The sequence below is a fragment of the Gadus macrocephalus genome, chromosome 18 (assembly GCF_031168955.1).
Source record: "Gadus macrocephalus chromosome 18, ASM3116895v1".
Taxonomy (NCBI): domain Eukaryota; kingdom Metazoa; phylum Chordata; class Actinopteri; order Gadiformes; family Gadidae; genus Gadus; species Gadus macrocephalus.
In genome coordinates this window covers 20,818,264-20,836,250 of record NC_082399.1, presented here as the reverse complement: position 1 = coordinate 20,836,250, position 17,987 = coordinate 20,818,264, and the positions used below count along the sequence as shown (strand labels likewise).

At 46.3% G+C, this 17,987-nt stretch overlaps 1 protein-coding gene across 1 annotated transcript; it reads right to left on the bottom strand.

Annotated features, from left to right (window-relative positions):
- On the bottom strand, positions 1–1,531 carry LOC132446323 (E3 SUMO-protein ligase ZBED1-like). The gene is made up of 2 exons (XM_060036561.1): positions 1,168–1,531; positions 1–977 (listed from the first exon to the last, which is right to left on the bottom strand). The coding sequence occupies exons 1-2, from the start codon at positions 1,515–1,517 to the stop codon at positions 320–322; spliced, it is 1,008 nt and encodes a 335-aa protein (XP_059892544.1). The 5' UTR covers positions 1,518–1,531; the 3' UTR covers positions 1–319.
- Between the last annotated feature and the right edge of the window lie 16,456 nt (positions 1,532–17,987).

Here is a 17,987-nt window from a genome sequence, read left to right as displayed (position 1 = left end):
TATAGGCATTTAGCATGTTCTTTTATTCATGAAAGAATCCAGATGATGGTGTTATTAATAATGAAAAATAAAATCGAACTTAAACATACCACACCATATTTCAATTTTTGTTTTGTGCCAGTCTCTTTGCAATGCCTATGAGCATATAACATTTTTATTTTTATTTTTTTAATCAAACTTAAAGATAACAGTCACCCCAAACGTTATGGGCATCTTAGCCATTGCTAAGTTTAGAATGGTTAAACATTGGTTGAACATTTTCCCTTTTTTAAATTAACAAACTACCGCACCTTCGTACAATAAAATGTGTCTCTCTTGGCTATTCTTCTTTTAGCCAGTTGCTGAGGCAAACTAACTGGTTGACATTTTCTGAAAGTAAGGCTGACCGTTTCTTTTGCACGATGTGGCCTGCCACCGAGAAGAGTCTTTCACATGGAACTGTGGATGCAGGAGTCGCTAGATATTTGCGAGCCAGCAGGGCCAGCTTGTCATGGGCTCCTGAATGAGCAGACCACCACTGCAATGGACAGTCCTCCATACTAATGCAGGGCTCTGCCCTGTACCTGTGTATGTCTCTGCCAGGCTGCACCTCCTCATCAGAATCAGAATCTGAGCACATTTGTAGGAGCAGGCTCATTTTCTTCTTGGGTGGCCCATCTTCAGAAGTCTGTGGAGACCTTCTTGGTGATTGTTCATGCAGCATGCCTCCCAGTGTGGTCCACACCTCTTCTCTTTCACTCTTGGGCAGGGTCTTCAAGTCTTTAAAGCGTGGATCCAGGGCCGTTGCAAGCTTGAGCCATGCGTTGTTGGTCTTTTCTTGGCGGGAGGCTAGGTCTTCTTTGAATGCCGTCTTAAATCGCACCACATATGCAGGGTCCTCATCAGAGACCTCCATTACACGACGCAAGTGGCAGAGGGCAGGCAGTACAACAGAGCAGGATACATAGGCCTCCCCACCCAGGATCTCAGTTACATACCTGCAGTTGAATGAAACACACACACACACACACACACACACACACACACACACACACACACACACACATCATTAAGTTATTACAACAGAAGTTGGTAGTTTACAAAAAGGTAACATATAATTTCAATTTAATTAATTACATTTTATTTCAAACTATAGGCCTATTAATAATTCATATGTGGATTACTTACCGACAGGGCTCTAGAAGAGTCTCAAGTCTTTGCACCTTGTCCCATTCTGGTGGTGTCAGCATAATGAGTTTGTGCTGCTGTTGGTCCAGGGTTGCTTTTATTGCTGCTTGATTGCGGTTCAGACGCTTGACCATATCCACCGTCGAATTCCAACGTGTTGGAACGTCCTGGACCAGCGGCTCCTGCTTCTGTCCAAGGGCAGCTTGTTGTGCTTGAAGCTCCGCGGTGTTTGCCGGACTGTGTTTGAAGTGGCCCACAATTTTGCGAGACTTGGACAATGCATGCACAAATCCGCTGTCAGAGAGGCTCACCGTGATGCTTCTCTGTAGGATGTGAGCTATGCAAGGCATGTGCTCAAATGTCAAAAGTCGAGCCGCAGCGATCATATTGCGTGCGCTGTCGGTCCCTATAGTTGTGACTTTTCCTTCTATTTCCCACTTGCGTGCTACTGTTAGGAACTGCTCTGCACATGCTTCTGCAAAGTGACGCTCTTCTGTTTTCATTGTAGTTAGCGCAAACGACTTCAGTTCCCATGTTTTAGTGATATGATGTGCAGTTACACCCAGGTAATTGTTGTTACTCACAGAGGTCCAGTGGTCTCCTGTCAGGGCGACATAGTCAGCTACAGCCAAATCCTCTTCTTTCTTTTTCTTTTCCGTTTTGTAGAGGTCGTGGATTTTAGTCATTACTGTGCCTCTTGACGGTGGCTTGTAGAATGCGTCGCGTGAAGCAACTTGTAACACTTCCGCGAGGCCCTTGTCCTCGACAATATTAATCGGCCGACAGTCTTTTGCAATCCATTTGGCAATTTTTTGGGTCAAGTTCTCAGAAATAGACTTACTTAATGCACGGCCTTCGGTGAGCGTTGTCTGAACCAAGCCCCCTGGTCTTGCCCCAGAACTTGAAGAGCCGACAAACGCATGCTTAGCGTTGATATGGTACTTTAGGCTGGAAGTGCTTCGGTGAAACGAAAACTCCTTCTTGCAGAGTGTGCAAATCACTGCTTGTTTATTAAGTGTTCCATCTTTGTTTTTTTTAAATTCAAACTTTCCATCCAAAGGGCCAACAACTTCTTTCGGTTCAGTATCCATCTTGTGTCTCAGTCAAAACTCTAGAGCGGCAAATAGCGGCGGCAAGTGCTGGAGCGGGAAATATTGGGCGGGTCATTTTGCGCATGCGTTAATGTGTTAAAGAAATTAATGCGTTAATTCCACAAATTAATCACCCTGCGTTAACGCGTTAATTTTGACAGCCCTAATATTTTTATGTAGCCTACCAATAAATTGTTATGGTCCTTAAATACCCTCTCCCTCCGAATCCTGCCATTTGCATGGTCCGCCAGAAGTGCCCTATAGTGCAGCATTACCACGGCGCAGACCTCTGTATTTATAGGGTTACGGTAATAAGACTGACCGAGAACACCTTGGATAATCAGTTTGTAATCACCCACGTAAAATGTTCTTGAACATAACCCCTTTTTAATGCGTGATTTGTCATGAAAAGCATCAAGAGTTACGGACAACGTTTGTGATGAGGAGTGTGGCTTGGTTTTCCACACTTGGGATTTAATTGACATTTGATTATGTGTTTACAGTGTCACATACAAATATTATGTTATTGACTCGTGTTGGACAGATGCTTTATTCCATGCAGTCGCGCCGTCAGTGGACAGTATGGAGTGACGGGATTAAATATAGAGAATTTTTTTCTGAGTAATAACTGAGAAATAACGCAGTTGACTTAAATGATTCTGATTAGGATTTAACGCATGATAGGGGTTGAAATTAAATTTATGAAGGGCGATGATAAAACATAATAGTTCTTCTCACTCTACAATTCTTTGGTCTAACTTCAGTTCACCACCACACCATCTGTGTCGCCAATTCTCCTTTTCCTCCAAACCATGCGTACGCATGGGTCAGAGTTTGCTTAGGGCTGCGCACATTTTCCCGTCAAGTTGGTTTTTTATAGATCACAACCTTGGCGTGGAAAGTCACGTACGCCAATTTCAGCCCTGTTTTGTGCGTACGCAACGGTTATAAATGAGACCCCTGATCTTTACTGCCAACCGTGATCTTTACTGCCAAAAGACTGACACCGTCTCTCAAAACTATTTTTGTGAAACATGCGGACGGTATAGTGACAGGCTACTGTCAGCAAGGAGCACCAGACAGCTGATATGAGAGTTCTACATTTCTTAAAGGTCCCATGACATGCTATTTTATGTATTCTTTAATATAGGTATTAGTGGGCAACTAACACAGTATTCAAAGACGTTCCCTAAATTCAGCCGTGGTGCAGAGTTACAGCCACTCCGAGCCAGTCGCACATTGAGCTTCCCCCAAATGCGCTGTTTCGGTGGGCGTGTCAAGGAGGAGGGTGGGGGTGTGGCCCTGAGCAGCTTGCAGCCACCATGCGCTCTGTTTACAGTGGATGTATCGCAATGGCGAGCCGCACACAGCCTTTAGCCGTGTTCTGTAAATATTCTAGAACACACGGGAGTCCTGGAGCTCTATATCTAAATATTATCATATAGCCTACACAGATATCTATATCATATAATATATATTATCACGGCCAAAAGCTGTGTGAGCCGATATTATGAATCTCAAACGACCGCGTTGGGTTCTCCGACGTTCCTGGTTCTTCAACGTCCACATCAATGTGAATACACACACTGTAACGCAAGTGTTTCTTGTCGGTTCTTTGACGTGTCTTGTATTTCCACAACGAGACTGTCGTGGGGGTTATCTGAGCCATGGTTGAGAAGGAATTGGGGGAAAGGAACTTTGATTTGACTCGCTGAAGTACATGAACTGCGACATGCCGCCGGTTGCCGCGAGGCACCATCGCCCGGCAGCGGGCAGCCGGCAGCAGGCAGCGCGCGGTTCAGTCGACTTCAGGTTGATGTGAAAGTGGAAGAACCAGAGACGTCGCAGAACCCGACAAAGTCGTTTGTGATTCATAATATCGTCTGGAGGCGCACACAATATGTTATATGATATAGATATCTATGTATATGATATTATTTAGATATAGAGCTCCAGGACTGTAACGCAAGTGTTGTACACTTCCTTGTTATTTGGATAACCGTTCTGCTGTTGGTGTGACGTCGGACTCTTGTATCTGGTATTTCTACAACGAGACTCGTATTGGGGGTTATCTCAGCCAAGGTTGAGAATGAATTGGGGGAAGGAACTTTGGCTTTGACTCCCTCAAGAACATGAACCACGACAAGGAGGAGAAAGGGATCTTTACCGGGCAGCGCTTATGCGCCTCCGGCGGTGGTCCCTCAGCGGGGCTCAAGCGGGAGACATTCGCCGCCAACAATCCCTTTCTCCTCCATGTCGTGGTTCATGTTCTTGAGGGAGTCAAAGCCAAAGTTCCTTCCCCCCAATTCATTCTCAACCTTGGCTGAGATAACCCCCAATACGAGTCTCGTTGTAGAAATACCAGACGTGTTATGCGCCATCACACCAACAGCAGAACGGTTATCCAAATAACAAGGAAGTGTACAACACTTGCGTTACAGTCCTGGAGCTCTATATCTAAATAATATCATATGATACATAGATATCTATATCATATAACATATTGTGTGCGCCTCCAGACGATATTATGAATCACAAACGACTTTGTCGGGTTCTGCGACGTCACTGGTTCTTCCACATCAACCTGAAGTCGACTGAACCGCGCGCTGCCTGCGGCCGGCTGCCCGCTGCCGGGCGATGGTGCCTCGCGGCAACCGGCGGCATGTCGCAGTTCATGTACTTCAGCGAGTCAAACCAAAGTTCCTTTCCCCCAATTCCTTCTCAACCATGGCTTAGATAACCCCCACGACAGTCTCGTTGTGGAAATTCAAGACACGTCAAAGAACCGACAAGAAACACTTGCGTTACAGTGTGTGTATTCACACACACATACACACACACACACACGTGGCGCTCGCACGGTCGAGTCTCATTGGCGGGCCAACGTCTCTGGGCGGGCCAGGCAGAGTAAGGGGAGGAGCTGAGATTCCTCATGACGTCATGAGCACAGATGTCCAAATCAGCGCGCTTGAGCCTCCGTTTTTTCAAAGGCGAGCAGAACAGCTAGTGCTCGTTTTACACCAAACGCAAGTTTTAGCCACTGGGGGACCATAGGCAGGCTAGGGGAACTCATATTTATGTTAGAAAACCTCATAAATTGAGATTTTCATGTCATGGGACCTTTAAGAAACTGGAATATGCTGGTGTAGCGGTTGCGTACTCTCTCGTTGCGTTGTGATTGAGACCACGATGGAACCATTGGCAGCCAGCCGTTTATTCTGGTGGAATATTTAACATGGGGAAATGCTCGTTGAGAACCCTCACAATGGCAGCCTCTCCCAGCCGGGGTATACATAGACTAGCCGTTTACATGGAAATAAATATCACATTAAACAAATTAATATTTGAATGGGCGTTTGGTGACATACCTGGTGGAATATTTAACATGGGGAAATGCTCGTTGAGAACCCTCACAATGGCAGCCTAACATGGGAGAAAGACAAGCTGAAGTAGCCTACACATTCTTGGCGAAGTCCACGCTAGCTAAGTAGCTACGACCAAAGCACATGGTAGCCAAGCTAGCGATCCTAAGCCTAAAGTCCATTTAAATGTATTAACCGATTCCAAGGAACACAATATATATATGTACAAGCAACCAAGTATTAATACAGTATTATGTACAATTAGACTCCCGTAATACATCGCCAAAGTGTGGATTCATATTTAACTGCTCTGACTACCTACCTCTCCCAGCCGGGGTATACATAGACTGAGGAGAGGAGGCAGCAACGTACAATACAACCCCCGCATTCCGCTAGGGGGAGCTCTAGCACTCCAACCAAGGCTCCCACTACCACAGCCAGCGCCAGGATCTCGCTGGCAATGGCAAGTGGGAAGCATTAACCCTGCTACATTCCCCTCTACTGATTTCCACTTGCCCATCCAAAGAACAACCATACAAGTGCTGTGAGAACCCCTGAAACAAACCAAATCAGGCACAGTAAACAACATACAAATACACAGTGAATAACAAAACAAAAATTCAGTACTGTTCATACTACAGGTATCAAGCATTCCAGTCAGTGACCATCCCTGAAGAATTAGAATGAGGAAGGCTGCAAAGCCTCCCAACACCCATAGGAAAACATGCCCGTTTACATGTTAGGCTACCTGATACCACATAATTTACACAGTACAGTCGAAGACCACCTGGACCCACAACATTCTATGTCACACAGGTCCCTGCACCATTCAGAGCTTTATCCCTTCTGAGGAAGAAAGGAAAAACAACCAAAAAAAAAAAAAAAAAAACGGCACTTTAATATACACAAAAATAAATAAATAAAATAAAATAAATAAAATCAGAAAAATCAAATTCCATAAACCTTAGAACCCAGCCAAAACTCTCTGGTGCATATTTTGGATGAGCCTGACCACAGGTCTAATAATCCTCCCACATCTAGATCTCACACCTAGCATTATATCACTGCCAGCAGTATCGGGCTGAGGATGCTGTACCCTATCCACAGTCAGTGAACCTTCAACAGAAGACCGCAAAACAGGTGCTGACACAGGGTCAAGTCGCAAGTCAGTCTGGTCCGAAGGACAGTCAACGTCAGCCGTCAAGTCAGGTGGAACTGTCCAATCGTCTGCATCCCCAGGTAAGTCACAGGAGGTAGTCTGGGCCGGAGGGTCAACATTCTCCTCCAGGTCAAGAGGTGCGTCACAAGAGACAGTCCGAACAGGTCTGTCAGTCAACAAGACATCCAGCGGATCTCCATTAGAGTCTGGGAGTCGTGAGATCCAAGAAACAGTCCTGTCCTCTGAATCAAAATCAGGCAGGACGGTAGGACCCACATCACCATCCGGAAAGGAATCATCTGTAGCAAAGTCACTCACACAGGAACCGTCATTCTCGGACCCAGGTGGGATAGGCAAGAAATTGACAGGCATTATCAAATTTCTATGGACCACCTTCTCTCGATCCGTTGTACAGTTCTTGATCCTGAAGGTGTGTGTGTTTTCGTGTTTCTCCACAACAGTGTGCAGGTGACTGTCCCAGCGATCAGCCAACTTTCTCTTCCCACGCTCTCCTTTGTTGGCTAAAAGAACCCTGTCTCCAACTTCCACAGCCGCGCCCCTGAACTTCCTGTTGTATAAGGCAGCTTGTCTCTGCTGCTGTTTAGTAGAGGAGGTCTGAGCGATTTTTATGGCCTCTGCCAGATCATGCCTGAGACCCTGCACATAGGCGTCATAATCCACCAGCTGATCATCCTGAAGGACAGACCCAAACAACAGGTCGACTGGCAGCCTGGGTGTCCGCCCAAACATCAGCTGAAATGGAGCAAACCCTGTGGTCTCGTGCACTGTAGCATTATAGGCGAAGGTGAGAGATTTCAGATGCTGCGGCCACCTGTGCTTGGCCTTGGGCGGCAAGGCTCTTATCATTCCACCAAGGGTGCGATTGAATCTCTCAACAGCTCCATTGCCCATGGGGTGGTAAGGGGTGGTGCGCGATTTCTGGACACCTGCAGCAATGAGCATCTCGGCTATAAGACTGCTTTCGAAGTTGGCCCCCTGGTCCGAATGTATGCGCTCAGGAAAGCCGTATACACAGAAGAAGTTGTTCCAAAGTTGATTTGCAACAGCTTTTGCTGACTGGTTTGGACAGAGGTTTGGTAAAATGGTCGGTAACCACAAGCACATCAAGTGACTTGTTAGAAGAATCTTCAGCCGACCAAAAGTCAATACAAACCAACTCGAGAGGCCTAGATGTCACTATGCTCTCGAGTGGCGCCCTGCCCTCCGGCTCTGGAGACTTGCTAAATACACAGCGGCGACAACACCGCACGTATTCCTTCACGTCTCTCTCCATGCCTTGCCAGTAGAATCTCTGTCTAGAGAGGTAGAGCGTTCGCCTTTGGCCTTGATGACCAGCTTCATCATGCACACCTCTGAGGACCTCTTCCCTCAGTACCAAGGGCACAACATACTGGTACGTCTTCCGCTGTGTGACAACATCCTTCGAAACACGATAGAGCACACCTTGTTTGATGGAAAGTTTCTCCCAATGCCTGAGGAGCCTCAAAGTGTCAGCTGGCTCATGCCCACGCTCACGCCTTGATGGACGTCTCTGCCTCTCCACAAAGTGAAGCACCCGACTCAAGCAAGGGTCTGCACGTTGTGAAGCCATCAACGTCTCTTTGGGCAAGGGACGGATGTCGGAATGCTCACGTGGTTGGATGGATTGCACAAGCTGAGGAAGGAGAAAGGCTTGGGGAGGCACATGCTCCTGGCCCAATGACCGCTCCAAGACAGCAGAGACGGCCTGATTGGAAACGGAAGGGCCCAAGGACACTGCCACAGCACTGCTGAGAGATGGCATGACTCGCGGATTGCAGGATTGACGGAACGCATCCTGCACACTGTCAAGGTTCAAGGCGTTCGCCTCCTCCATGAGTGCATCATACGGGACCCTGGTGAGACGATGAAGCACACTGGGCTGAACAAAAGGCTCCCGGCTGAGGGCGTCCGCCACAACATTCTTAGGACCGGGGATGTATCTTATTTCAAAGTCGAACGGGGCGAGCTTAGCCACCCATCTCTGTTCACAAGCATCGAGTCTGGACTTACTCAGAATGTAGGTCAACGGATTATTGTCCGTCCATGCCGTAAACTTGTGGCCTCTCAGCCAGTGGCTGAATTTGTCACAGACAGCCCATTTGAGCGCCAGAAACTCCAACCTATGTGCTGGGTAGCGAGACTGGGCATAGTTGAGAGATTTGCTGGCGAATGCAATCGGACATGCTACATTATCCCCCTCAGTCAGTTGAGATAACACCGCACCCAGACCATTGGAGGAGGCGTCCACTGAGAGCAAAAAGGGCTTGCTGAAGTCTGGGTGAGCCAGAGCAGCATTATCTAGCAACGCTAGTCTTAGCCTCTTGAAAGCCTCTCCGCATTCCACTGTCCAGTCAATAGAGGTAAGTTTCCTTGTTACAGGCGTCTTCCTTTTCCCCTTACTGTAACGTGGCCTCTTGACTCCAGAGGTAAGTGCAAAGAGGGGCTTGCTGATCTTCGAGTAGCCCTCAAAGAATTGCTGGTAGAACCCAACCATACCAAGGAATGATCTTATCTTGGTGGGAGATGGGACAATGCCGGACTCATCCATCAAGTCTTTCTCGCTGAGATTTACAATGGCCTTGACCTTCTCAGGGTCTGTGGCAATGCCATGTTTGTCAATGATGTGCCCCAAAAACCTCACAGATGGCCGCAGGAGGTGGCACTTTTTGGGGGCTAACTTTAGATTGTGCACCTTCAATCTCTCAAAAACCATTTCTAGTCTTTGCAAAGCTAGCTGTTCGTTAGGAGCAAAAACCAAAATGTCATCCAAATAGCAGAGGAGGCTTAAGAAGTTTTGGTCACCAAAGATAGCCATCATCATCCTCATGAATGTTGCCGGGCTGTTACACAGACCCTGCGGGAGTCTGTTGTACTCATAAAGCCCAAATGGGGAGGTGAACGCAGTAAACTTCTTATCCTCCTCGTGTACTTCCACATTGTAGTATCCCGAGGTCAAGTCCATGGTCGAGAAAAATGTATTCCCCCCCAGAGCTGCCAAAGCGTCGGCCTGGTGAGGCAGAGGGTGGGCATCCTTTACGGTACGCGCATTCAGCCAGCGAAAATCCGTGCAGAGACGCAAGTCTCCATTCTTTTTCCAAACTAGGACAAGCGGCGATGCATACTCACTCGCAGATTTCCTTATGATCTCTCGCTCCTCCATCTCATTCAAAGCCGTTCGGAGCTTGTCATAGTGAGATGGAGCCAGCCGACGATACGGCAGCCTGAAGGGTTTGCTGTCACTCAGGCGGATGCGGTGGACAAACCCTTTTGCTGTACCGCAGTCCATGCTGTGACGAGAGAAGATGGACTCATACTTTGTCAGCAGATCAACCAGCTTTGCTTTCCAGAATGGAGACAAATCAGCTGAGTCAATGTCAATGTCCTGCAGACCCAAGTCGTGAAGGGCTGACCTACAAGGCCTGGGCATAGAGCGCTCAGAGTCAACTGTCAAGCTCTTCTCGCTACCCGTGTCAGTCAGGTCAGTAGTCTTAGCTACATTACATTCAACACTGTCAGTCTCGTCAGTCCTGTACAAATAGTCATTGTCAAAGTCCTCAAGTGCCACACAGGGGGACGCGTCAGCAATCTTGCAGTTCCGTCTTAGAGTCACAGGTTTATTGGAGGGGTTGATAATTCTCACTGGGACCCAACCATCGCCCCATAGTGGCGTCACCAGTCGCCCTACCATGACGGTCCGTGGCACTGTTCGTGACTGACTTGGTTCCACTACCAGTGTGCTTCCAGCAGAGAGGCACACATGACCAGGCAAGCGCCCCCACACTAAGTGTTCTCGCATAGGCTCTAAAGTCACGGCATGCTTCAGCTTGACTGTGCCCACTTTTTCTGGGATTTCACTGCCTCTCCATTTCTCCACAGTGGCCAACAGCTGCAGAAGACCGTCCTCCTTACCAGACGCCTGAGGTGAAAGAGATGCTGTCTCCCCGAAACTCCCAGGGTGTTTAGCCATTCGAATGAGGTGTTTTATAACGTTGCTGCCCAGAATCAGGTCATCACTCTGACCATCCACAACGAGTGTGGGCACGGAGATCTGGCAGTCATGGACTTTCATCTGCAGCTCGCAAACACCTACAGGACATGTCCTCAACCCTCCACAGCCAATCAGCACAACTGATGTCGGGGCAACAGAGTGAGGGGAAATAACACCTGCGTCCTGCAGCTTTGGAAGTAAGCGTGAGCTCATAGAACAGGCCATTGAACCACTGTCCAACATGGCACGCACCTCCACAGCATCATGAATCATCACACTAGTGTAGAAAAGATTGTCTTTCGCAGTCAGTCGCTGCGTGTTCTGAAAAATTAAAGTTGAATCACTGTCCGTCGTCGCACAAGCATGTGAAAAAACGGACTGAATATCATCGTCATATGGGGATGCGCCAGCTGACCCTTCACTAGACCCCTCCTCGTGCGGGTCAGCTAGTTTCCCTGCTGCGTGGGTGAACCAGGAGCAGGTGGGGCTGAGCAAGTGGCAGCTTGATGCCCAGCAGCATGGCAGCGGAAGCATAGACGTTCGTTCCGACAGTGGGAAGCAGTGTCATGGTCGTCGCAGCCACAAATAGCGCATGGCCCCCGAGCCCGGGTGCGACCGACAGGTCTCTGTCTAGGCTGCCCGTAACGCTGAGGAGACTCCCGCTGTAACAAACGCTCCAGCAGAGTGACAATATGCCCAAGAACGTGACTCTCACCTGACGCCGGCCCGCCGGTCATGGCAGGTTGGGCAGCAGGAGTCACTGCAGTCTGCACGTGACTATGCACAGCATCAACAGCCTGAGAATATTGCAGGTGGTCTGTTGGACGTGCAGCTGAATGGCGCTGCTGAAGACGTTTTTTGTGATGGTGCTCATCAAGCCGTACCTGCACATCCATGGCAGTCCACTCCTCCAGTGGCCTACAGCTGAAGACCAGAGACAGTTCTCGATCGGGACAGTGAGTGATGAACATGACAGTCACTTCCCTAGAGGAGTCATCAATAGTTTTGCCTTGCCTTTTCAGCCCATCCGTAGCTGTGTCGAGTGCCTTGTTAAGCCGGATCCAATAGTCAACAGCACTTTCATTCTCTAAGGGCTTTGTGTCATAGAAGTCAGCAAGAGGCATGAAAGAAGTCACAGACTCACTAAAGTGTTGCTTGAGTATGTCGAAAATGGGCTGAGGACCTAACCGTAAGACCAAACTAGGCTTGCAACGCACCCCCACTCTCACAACATCACGTGCTCTACCCTGTAGCCTGCCCATTACTTCTTCCGCCTGATCACATAACTGAACATCCCTCTTAGTCAGATACACTTTAACACAGTCTTCCCACTCAGAAACCGAAAGTTTGTCAGTCTTGTCCCCCCTGAAGGGATGCGGTTCACCACTATGCTGGCTAACAGTCAGGCTCATCTTAGAGAGATCAGCAATGGTCGAAGGGGCCAAAGTAACATCACCAGTTGGGGCGGACCTAAGACAAGAGGCAATGTTCTCCCCAATACTAATCCCTATCTGCTTAACTAAGTCAGTTAATACATGCACAGGGACATGGTCCACATCCCTACCCCCAGAAAATGCAGATGGACCAGCTAACTGATCAGCACTAGAAGAAACGTCACCACCCTCAGCACCATTCACTTTGGCCTGTTGAGGAGTGGATGTCAGGGGCCTCCCCCGAAAACCTCCTTTCTGGAGTGATGGGCTTAACATAAATGTCTGACCCCTGCCTAAAGCAGATAAGTTCAGCTCATCCATCTTTAATGAGTCACAATTTCCCAAAACCCAAAATGTACGTTATGCAGTGACAATAGTAAAGAAATAAAAACACATACACAACTAATGACACGTCACTGTTCAAATGTCACGTTCAACTCAAAAGCAAAAAAAAAAAGAAGAAAACAATTTGCATTATGTGCACGAGGAGAAATAAAAATAAAATAAAACACAAAAAAATTAAAACACATATCTTTACAAGATGGTCGGCCGTAACCATATCCCTTGGTTCAAACTATTCCTCTTTATTTTTATTACTGAACCTGTCTACTAGAAGCAGCACGGGCGACTCACTGCACGGCCACGTCGTCGGTGCTCACGTGCCACGTGTTGAATGGCGATCCTCAATGACGCAGCAGACAGGCAGAGAAGAACGGGTCACGGCACCATTTGTAGCGGTTGCGTACTCTCTCGTTGCGTTGTGATTGAGACCACGATGGAACCATTGGCAGCCAGCCGTTTATTCTGGTGGAATATTTAACATGGGGAAATGCTCGTTGAGAACCCTCACAATGGCAGCCTCTCCCAGCCGGGGTATACATAGACTAGCCATTTACATGGAAATAAATATCACATTAAACAAATTAATATTTGAATGGGCGTTTGGTGACATACCTGGTGGAATATTTAACATGGGGAAATGCTCGTTGAGAACCCTCACAATGGCAGCCTAACATGGGAGAAAGACAAGCTGAAGTAGCCTACACATTCTTGGCAAAGTCCACGCTAGCTAAGTAGCTACGACCAAAGCACATGGTAGCCAAGCTAGCGATCCTAAGCCTAAAGTCCATTTAAATGTAATAACCGATTCCAAGGAACACAATATACAGTATATATGTACAAGCAACCAAGTATTAATACAGTATTATGTACAATTAGACTCCCGTAATACATCGCCAAAGTGTGGATTCATATTTAACTGCTCTGACTACCTACCTCTCCCAGCCGGGGTATACATAGACTGAGGAGAGGAGGCAGCAACGTACAATACAACCCCCGCATTCCGCTAGGGGGAGCTCTAGCACTCCAACCAAGGCTCCCAGTACCACAGCCAGCGCCAGGATCTCGCTGGCAATGGCAAGTGGGAAGCATTAACCCTGCTACACTGGCATCAAACTTGCATCTGTGTCAATGATAGCATCACCACGTCATGGCCGCAGGCTGCTATCACCCAGGAGGATGGCGCCCCACCCCCACCACCGTACTGATAGTAGTCCTGAGTATTACTGAGACAAAAAAGGGTTCAGCCGTAGACACAGTATAAAGGAAGTTTCTCATAATCTGCTGAACCCAAGGTTGCCTACGTCAAAGCAGGGCAACTTTCGCATTCATGCTGTAACCACTAAGAGAGTAAACAAAGGGAAACTTAGACACACTGCTAACCTCACAAATCTCATATCTATTGCCTCCAAACCAAAAACAACCTTAAAGCCTATCAACAGCACCATCAGGATGGCTCTACTTAATGTGAGGTCTCTTAATAACAAATCATTTTTAGTTAATGATTTTATTAACACTTCTAAACTGGATTTTATGTTTTTAACTGAAACATGGCTGGAACAAAATGACAGCGCAACCGTTCTGATAGAGACAGCTCCTCCCGACTATAACTTTTTTGATGCATGTAGATCTGGAAAAAGAGGTGGAGGGGTTGCTGCTATATTTAAAAATGTATTTCAGGGGAAACAGATGTTATTTGGTGATTTTCCATCGTTCGAATACCTTAGTGCTGTATTGAAATGCTCCCCCAGAGTTCTCCTATTAATTATTTACAGGCCACCCACATATTCTGCAAATTTTTTCGATGACTTCACAGAATTATTGTCTAGCATCTCCACAGAATTTGACTGTCTAGTTATAACTGGTGACTTCAATTTTCATACTGATGATTTGAATGACAAGTGTGCAAAAAAACTTTTTACCATTTTGGACACATTTGAACTGTCTCAACATGTGAAAGAGGCTACTCATTGTAAGGGGCACACTCTAGACCTGGTTATCACAAAGGGCCTCAATGTTTCTGATCTCTCTGTGACTGATCCTTCCTTGTCTGACCACTTTTGTGTTTTCTTTAACATATCTTTTATTCCCGACATACAGACAAAATCAAACACTGTCAAAAAACGGTATATCAATGAAGATTCTAATGTACTTTTTAAAAAGGCCATCTCCTTACTACCACCTCTAAACCCATGTTCTGCTGATGATCTTGTAGAAAACTTTAATTTGAAAATTTTGAAAGTCATAGATGTCATTGCACCTTATAAGGTTAAAACGATTTCTGGAAAGCAAAAGGCACCCTGGAGAAAAGCTGCTTCTGTAACAGCACAGAAAAAAGAATGCAGGAAGGTTGAACGCATCTGGCGTAAAACAAAACTTCATATTCACCATGATATCTATAAAGAGAGCCTCCGTGCCTACAATTTAGACTTAAAAAATGATAGAGAAACATTTTTCTCCAATATCATTAAAACCAACACTAATAATGCAAAAACCCTATTTGCAACTGTTGATAGACTGACCAACCCCCCAACACAAATTCCACCTGATCTCCATTCCACGCAGAAATGCAATGAGTTTGCAGCTTTTTATACTGATAAAATTGAAGGTATCAGACGCGCCATCAATATCTCCACTTCAAACAAAAATGTTGGACTACCACCCTGTTCAGGCAAAAATAACGTGGCAAGGATGGCATGCTTTAATGTTATAGACTCTCAAAATCTTGTGGAAACTGTGACACAACTAAAGACATCCACCTGTTGCCTTGATACTATACCTACCAACCTCTTTAAGAATGTTTTCGACTGCCTAGCAGCAGACATATTGCAGATAGTTAACAACTCTCCAGTCAGGCAATTTCCCAAAAGTTTTGAAAACTGCAGTTATTAAACCCCTTTTAAAAAAGCGGAGCCTAGATGCCTCTGTTATTAACAACTACAGACCAATATCAAATCTACCCTTCATAAGTAAAATCATTGAGAGAGTTGTCCTCCAGCAACTTAATCACTTCCTGGCATCAACTGGTTGCTATGACACCTTCCAATCAGGATTTCGACCCCTGCACAGCACGGAGACCGCCCTTATTAAAGTTGTAAACGACATCCGTCTTAACACAGACTCTGGCAAAATCTCAATACTAATGCTACTTGACCTCAGTGCTGCATTCGACACTGTAGACCATACATTACTTCTGGACAGGTTAGAAAACTGGGTGGGGCTTTCAGGCACCGTCTTAAATTGGTTCAGGTCCTACCTACAAAATAGGAACTACTTTGTTTCCATTGGCGACTTTGTATCAGAATCAACCAACGTGACATGTGGAGTCCCACAAGGTTCGATCTTAGGACCCTCTATATTCAACATCTACATGCTCCCACTAGGGCAAATCATGCAAAATAACAATATTGACCATCATTGCTATGCTGATGACACGCAAATCTATGTATCGCTATCACCAAATGACTATCGGCCCATAGATCTGCTGTGCCAGTGCATTGAGCAAGTGAAAGAATGGATGTGCCGAAATTTCCTTCAACTAAATGAGGACAAAACAGAGATAATTGTATTTGGTTCTAAAACGGAAAGGCTTAAAGTAACCGAACACCTTCACTCTCTGTCCCTGAAAACCTCAATCAAAGCCAGAAATCTAGGGGTTATCATGGATTCAGATTTACATTTCGACAGTCACATCAAATCAGTTACAAAATCTGCATATTATCAGCTTAAAAATGTAGCAAGACTTAGAGGGCTCATGTCCACCGAAGACTTACAAAAACTTGTACAAGCCTTTATCACTAGTAAGCTTGATTACTGCAATGGTCTCCTTACAGGTCCCCCAAAACAAACTCTGAGGAAGCTTCAGCTTGTTCAGAATGCTGCTGCTAGAGTTCTAACAAAGACCAAAAAATTTGATCATATTACACCAATTCTGAAATCGTTACATTGGCTTCCTGTAGGTCAGAGAATTGACTTTAAAATCATGTTGCTAACCTATAAATCCCTACATGGTTTAGGCCCAAAATATTTAACTGATATGCTTCCACTACATCAGCCTTCTAGACAGGGGCGGACTGGCCATCGGGAATACCGGGGACATCCCCGGTGGGCCGATGGCCCAAATTACTATTATGTACCGGCCCACGCCCATCATCGCATCAGCCCTACAATGGTTATTACAGCGGCACAAGCGTCACATCACAGCGGCACATTTTCTCCAAGAGCTATACCTATCTAATCACAATCGCACTGACTGACTTTTATACTGCTACTCGCAATCGGTCTTCACACTCATGGTGACTATTTTTCAAATTTTTTTTAAGTGTCTTCTAATATGTGTTTTACAGACTTCGGAAGTCCAAAGTAAGAAAAGATCTCCACCTTATTAATAAACACCTCTAAATTGGTTCTTACACAGCCGAAGTGTTCTCAGCTGTGCGGATTGAGGTAGAGAATTTGGATTTGCATACATACACGCAACGCGGCACCCAGTTCTACGCATGCGCTCAACCCATGAGGAGAAAGGGATTGTTAGCGGCGAATGTCTCCAGCTTGAGACCCGCTGAGGGACCACCGCCGGAGGCGGAGGTGCCTAAGCGCTGCCCGGCAACGATCCCTTTCTCCTCCTTGTCGTGGTTCAGTCTACTTCACATTGATGAGGACGTTGAAGAACCAGGAACGTCGGAGAACCCAACGCGGTCGTTTGAGATTCATAATATCGGCTCACACATCTTTTGGCCGTTATAATATTATATGATATAGATATCTATGTAGGCTATATGATAATATTTTGATATAGAGCTCCAGGACTCCCGTGTGTTCTAGAATATTTACAGAACACGGCTAAAGGCTGTGTGAGCCTCGCCATTGCGATACATCCACTGTAAACAGAGCGAATGGTACCGTGGCTGCAAGCTGCTCAGGGCCACACCCTCCTCATTTGCATTATAGCTACAGCCACCAAAACAGCGCATTTGGGGGAAGCTCAATGTGCGACTGGCTCGGAGTGGCTGTAACTCTGCACCACGGCTGAATTTCGGGAACGTCGTTATGTAACTTACTGTTTTGTTATGCACCTTCAGCACCCCTACACACACAAACAATCACACACCCAGCATGCAACACTACTGATACCACTGATGTTCACACCCCATCGTATGTTCTGTTCTGTTCATTTCTAATATATTGTTCATGCTAATTCTACCCTCTGATTCCAGTTTCTTTATTGTGTGGTCTTTCTCTGCTGACATTCATTCCTTAAGGCTTTGTAGTTATACTTGTATAACCATCTGATATTAGCCAAGAGTTAAGCATATTCATCTAGCAAACTATACCTACCTTGGAGTGTTACAATAGCCAATAATCATTTTATTCCATGTGTCCATCCAGGCAAATTGGTGGATCCAA

What these genes read in the sequence shown, in the direction of transcription:
- LOC132446323 (XM_060036561.1), bottom strand. Translation starts at nt 1,517, where the DNA reads ATGCCTTGCATAGCTCACATCCTACAGAGAAGCATCACGGTGAGCCTC. An exon ending in ACTCTTCTAGAGCCCTGTCG is followed by an intron (nt 978 to 1,167) that starts GTAAGTAATCCA and finishes ATTCAACTGCAG; the next exon opens with GTATGTAACTGAGATCCTGG.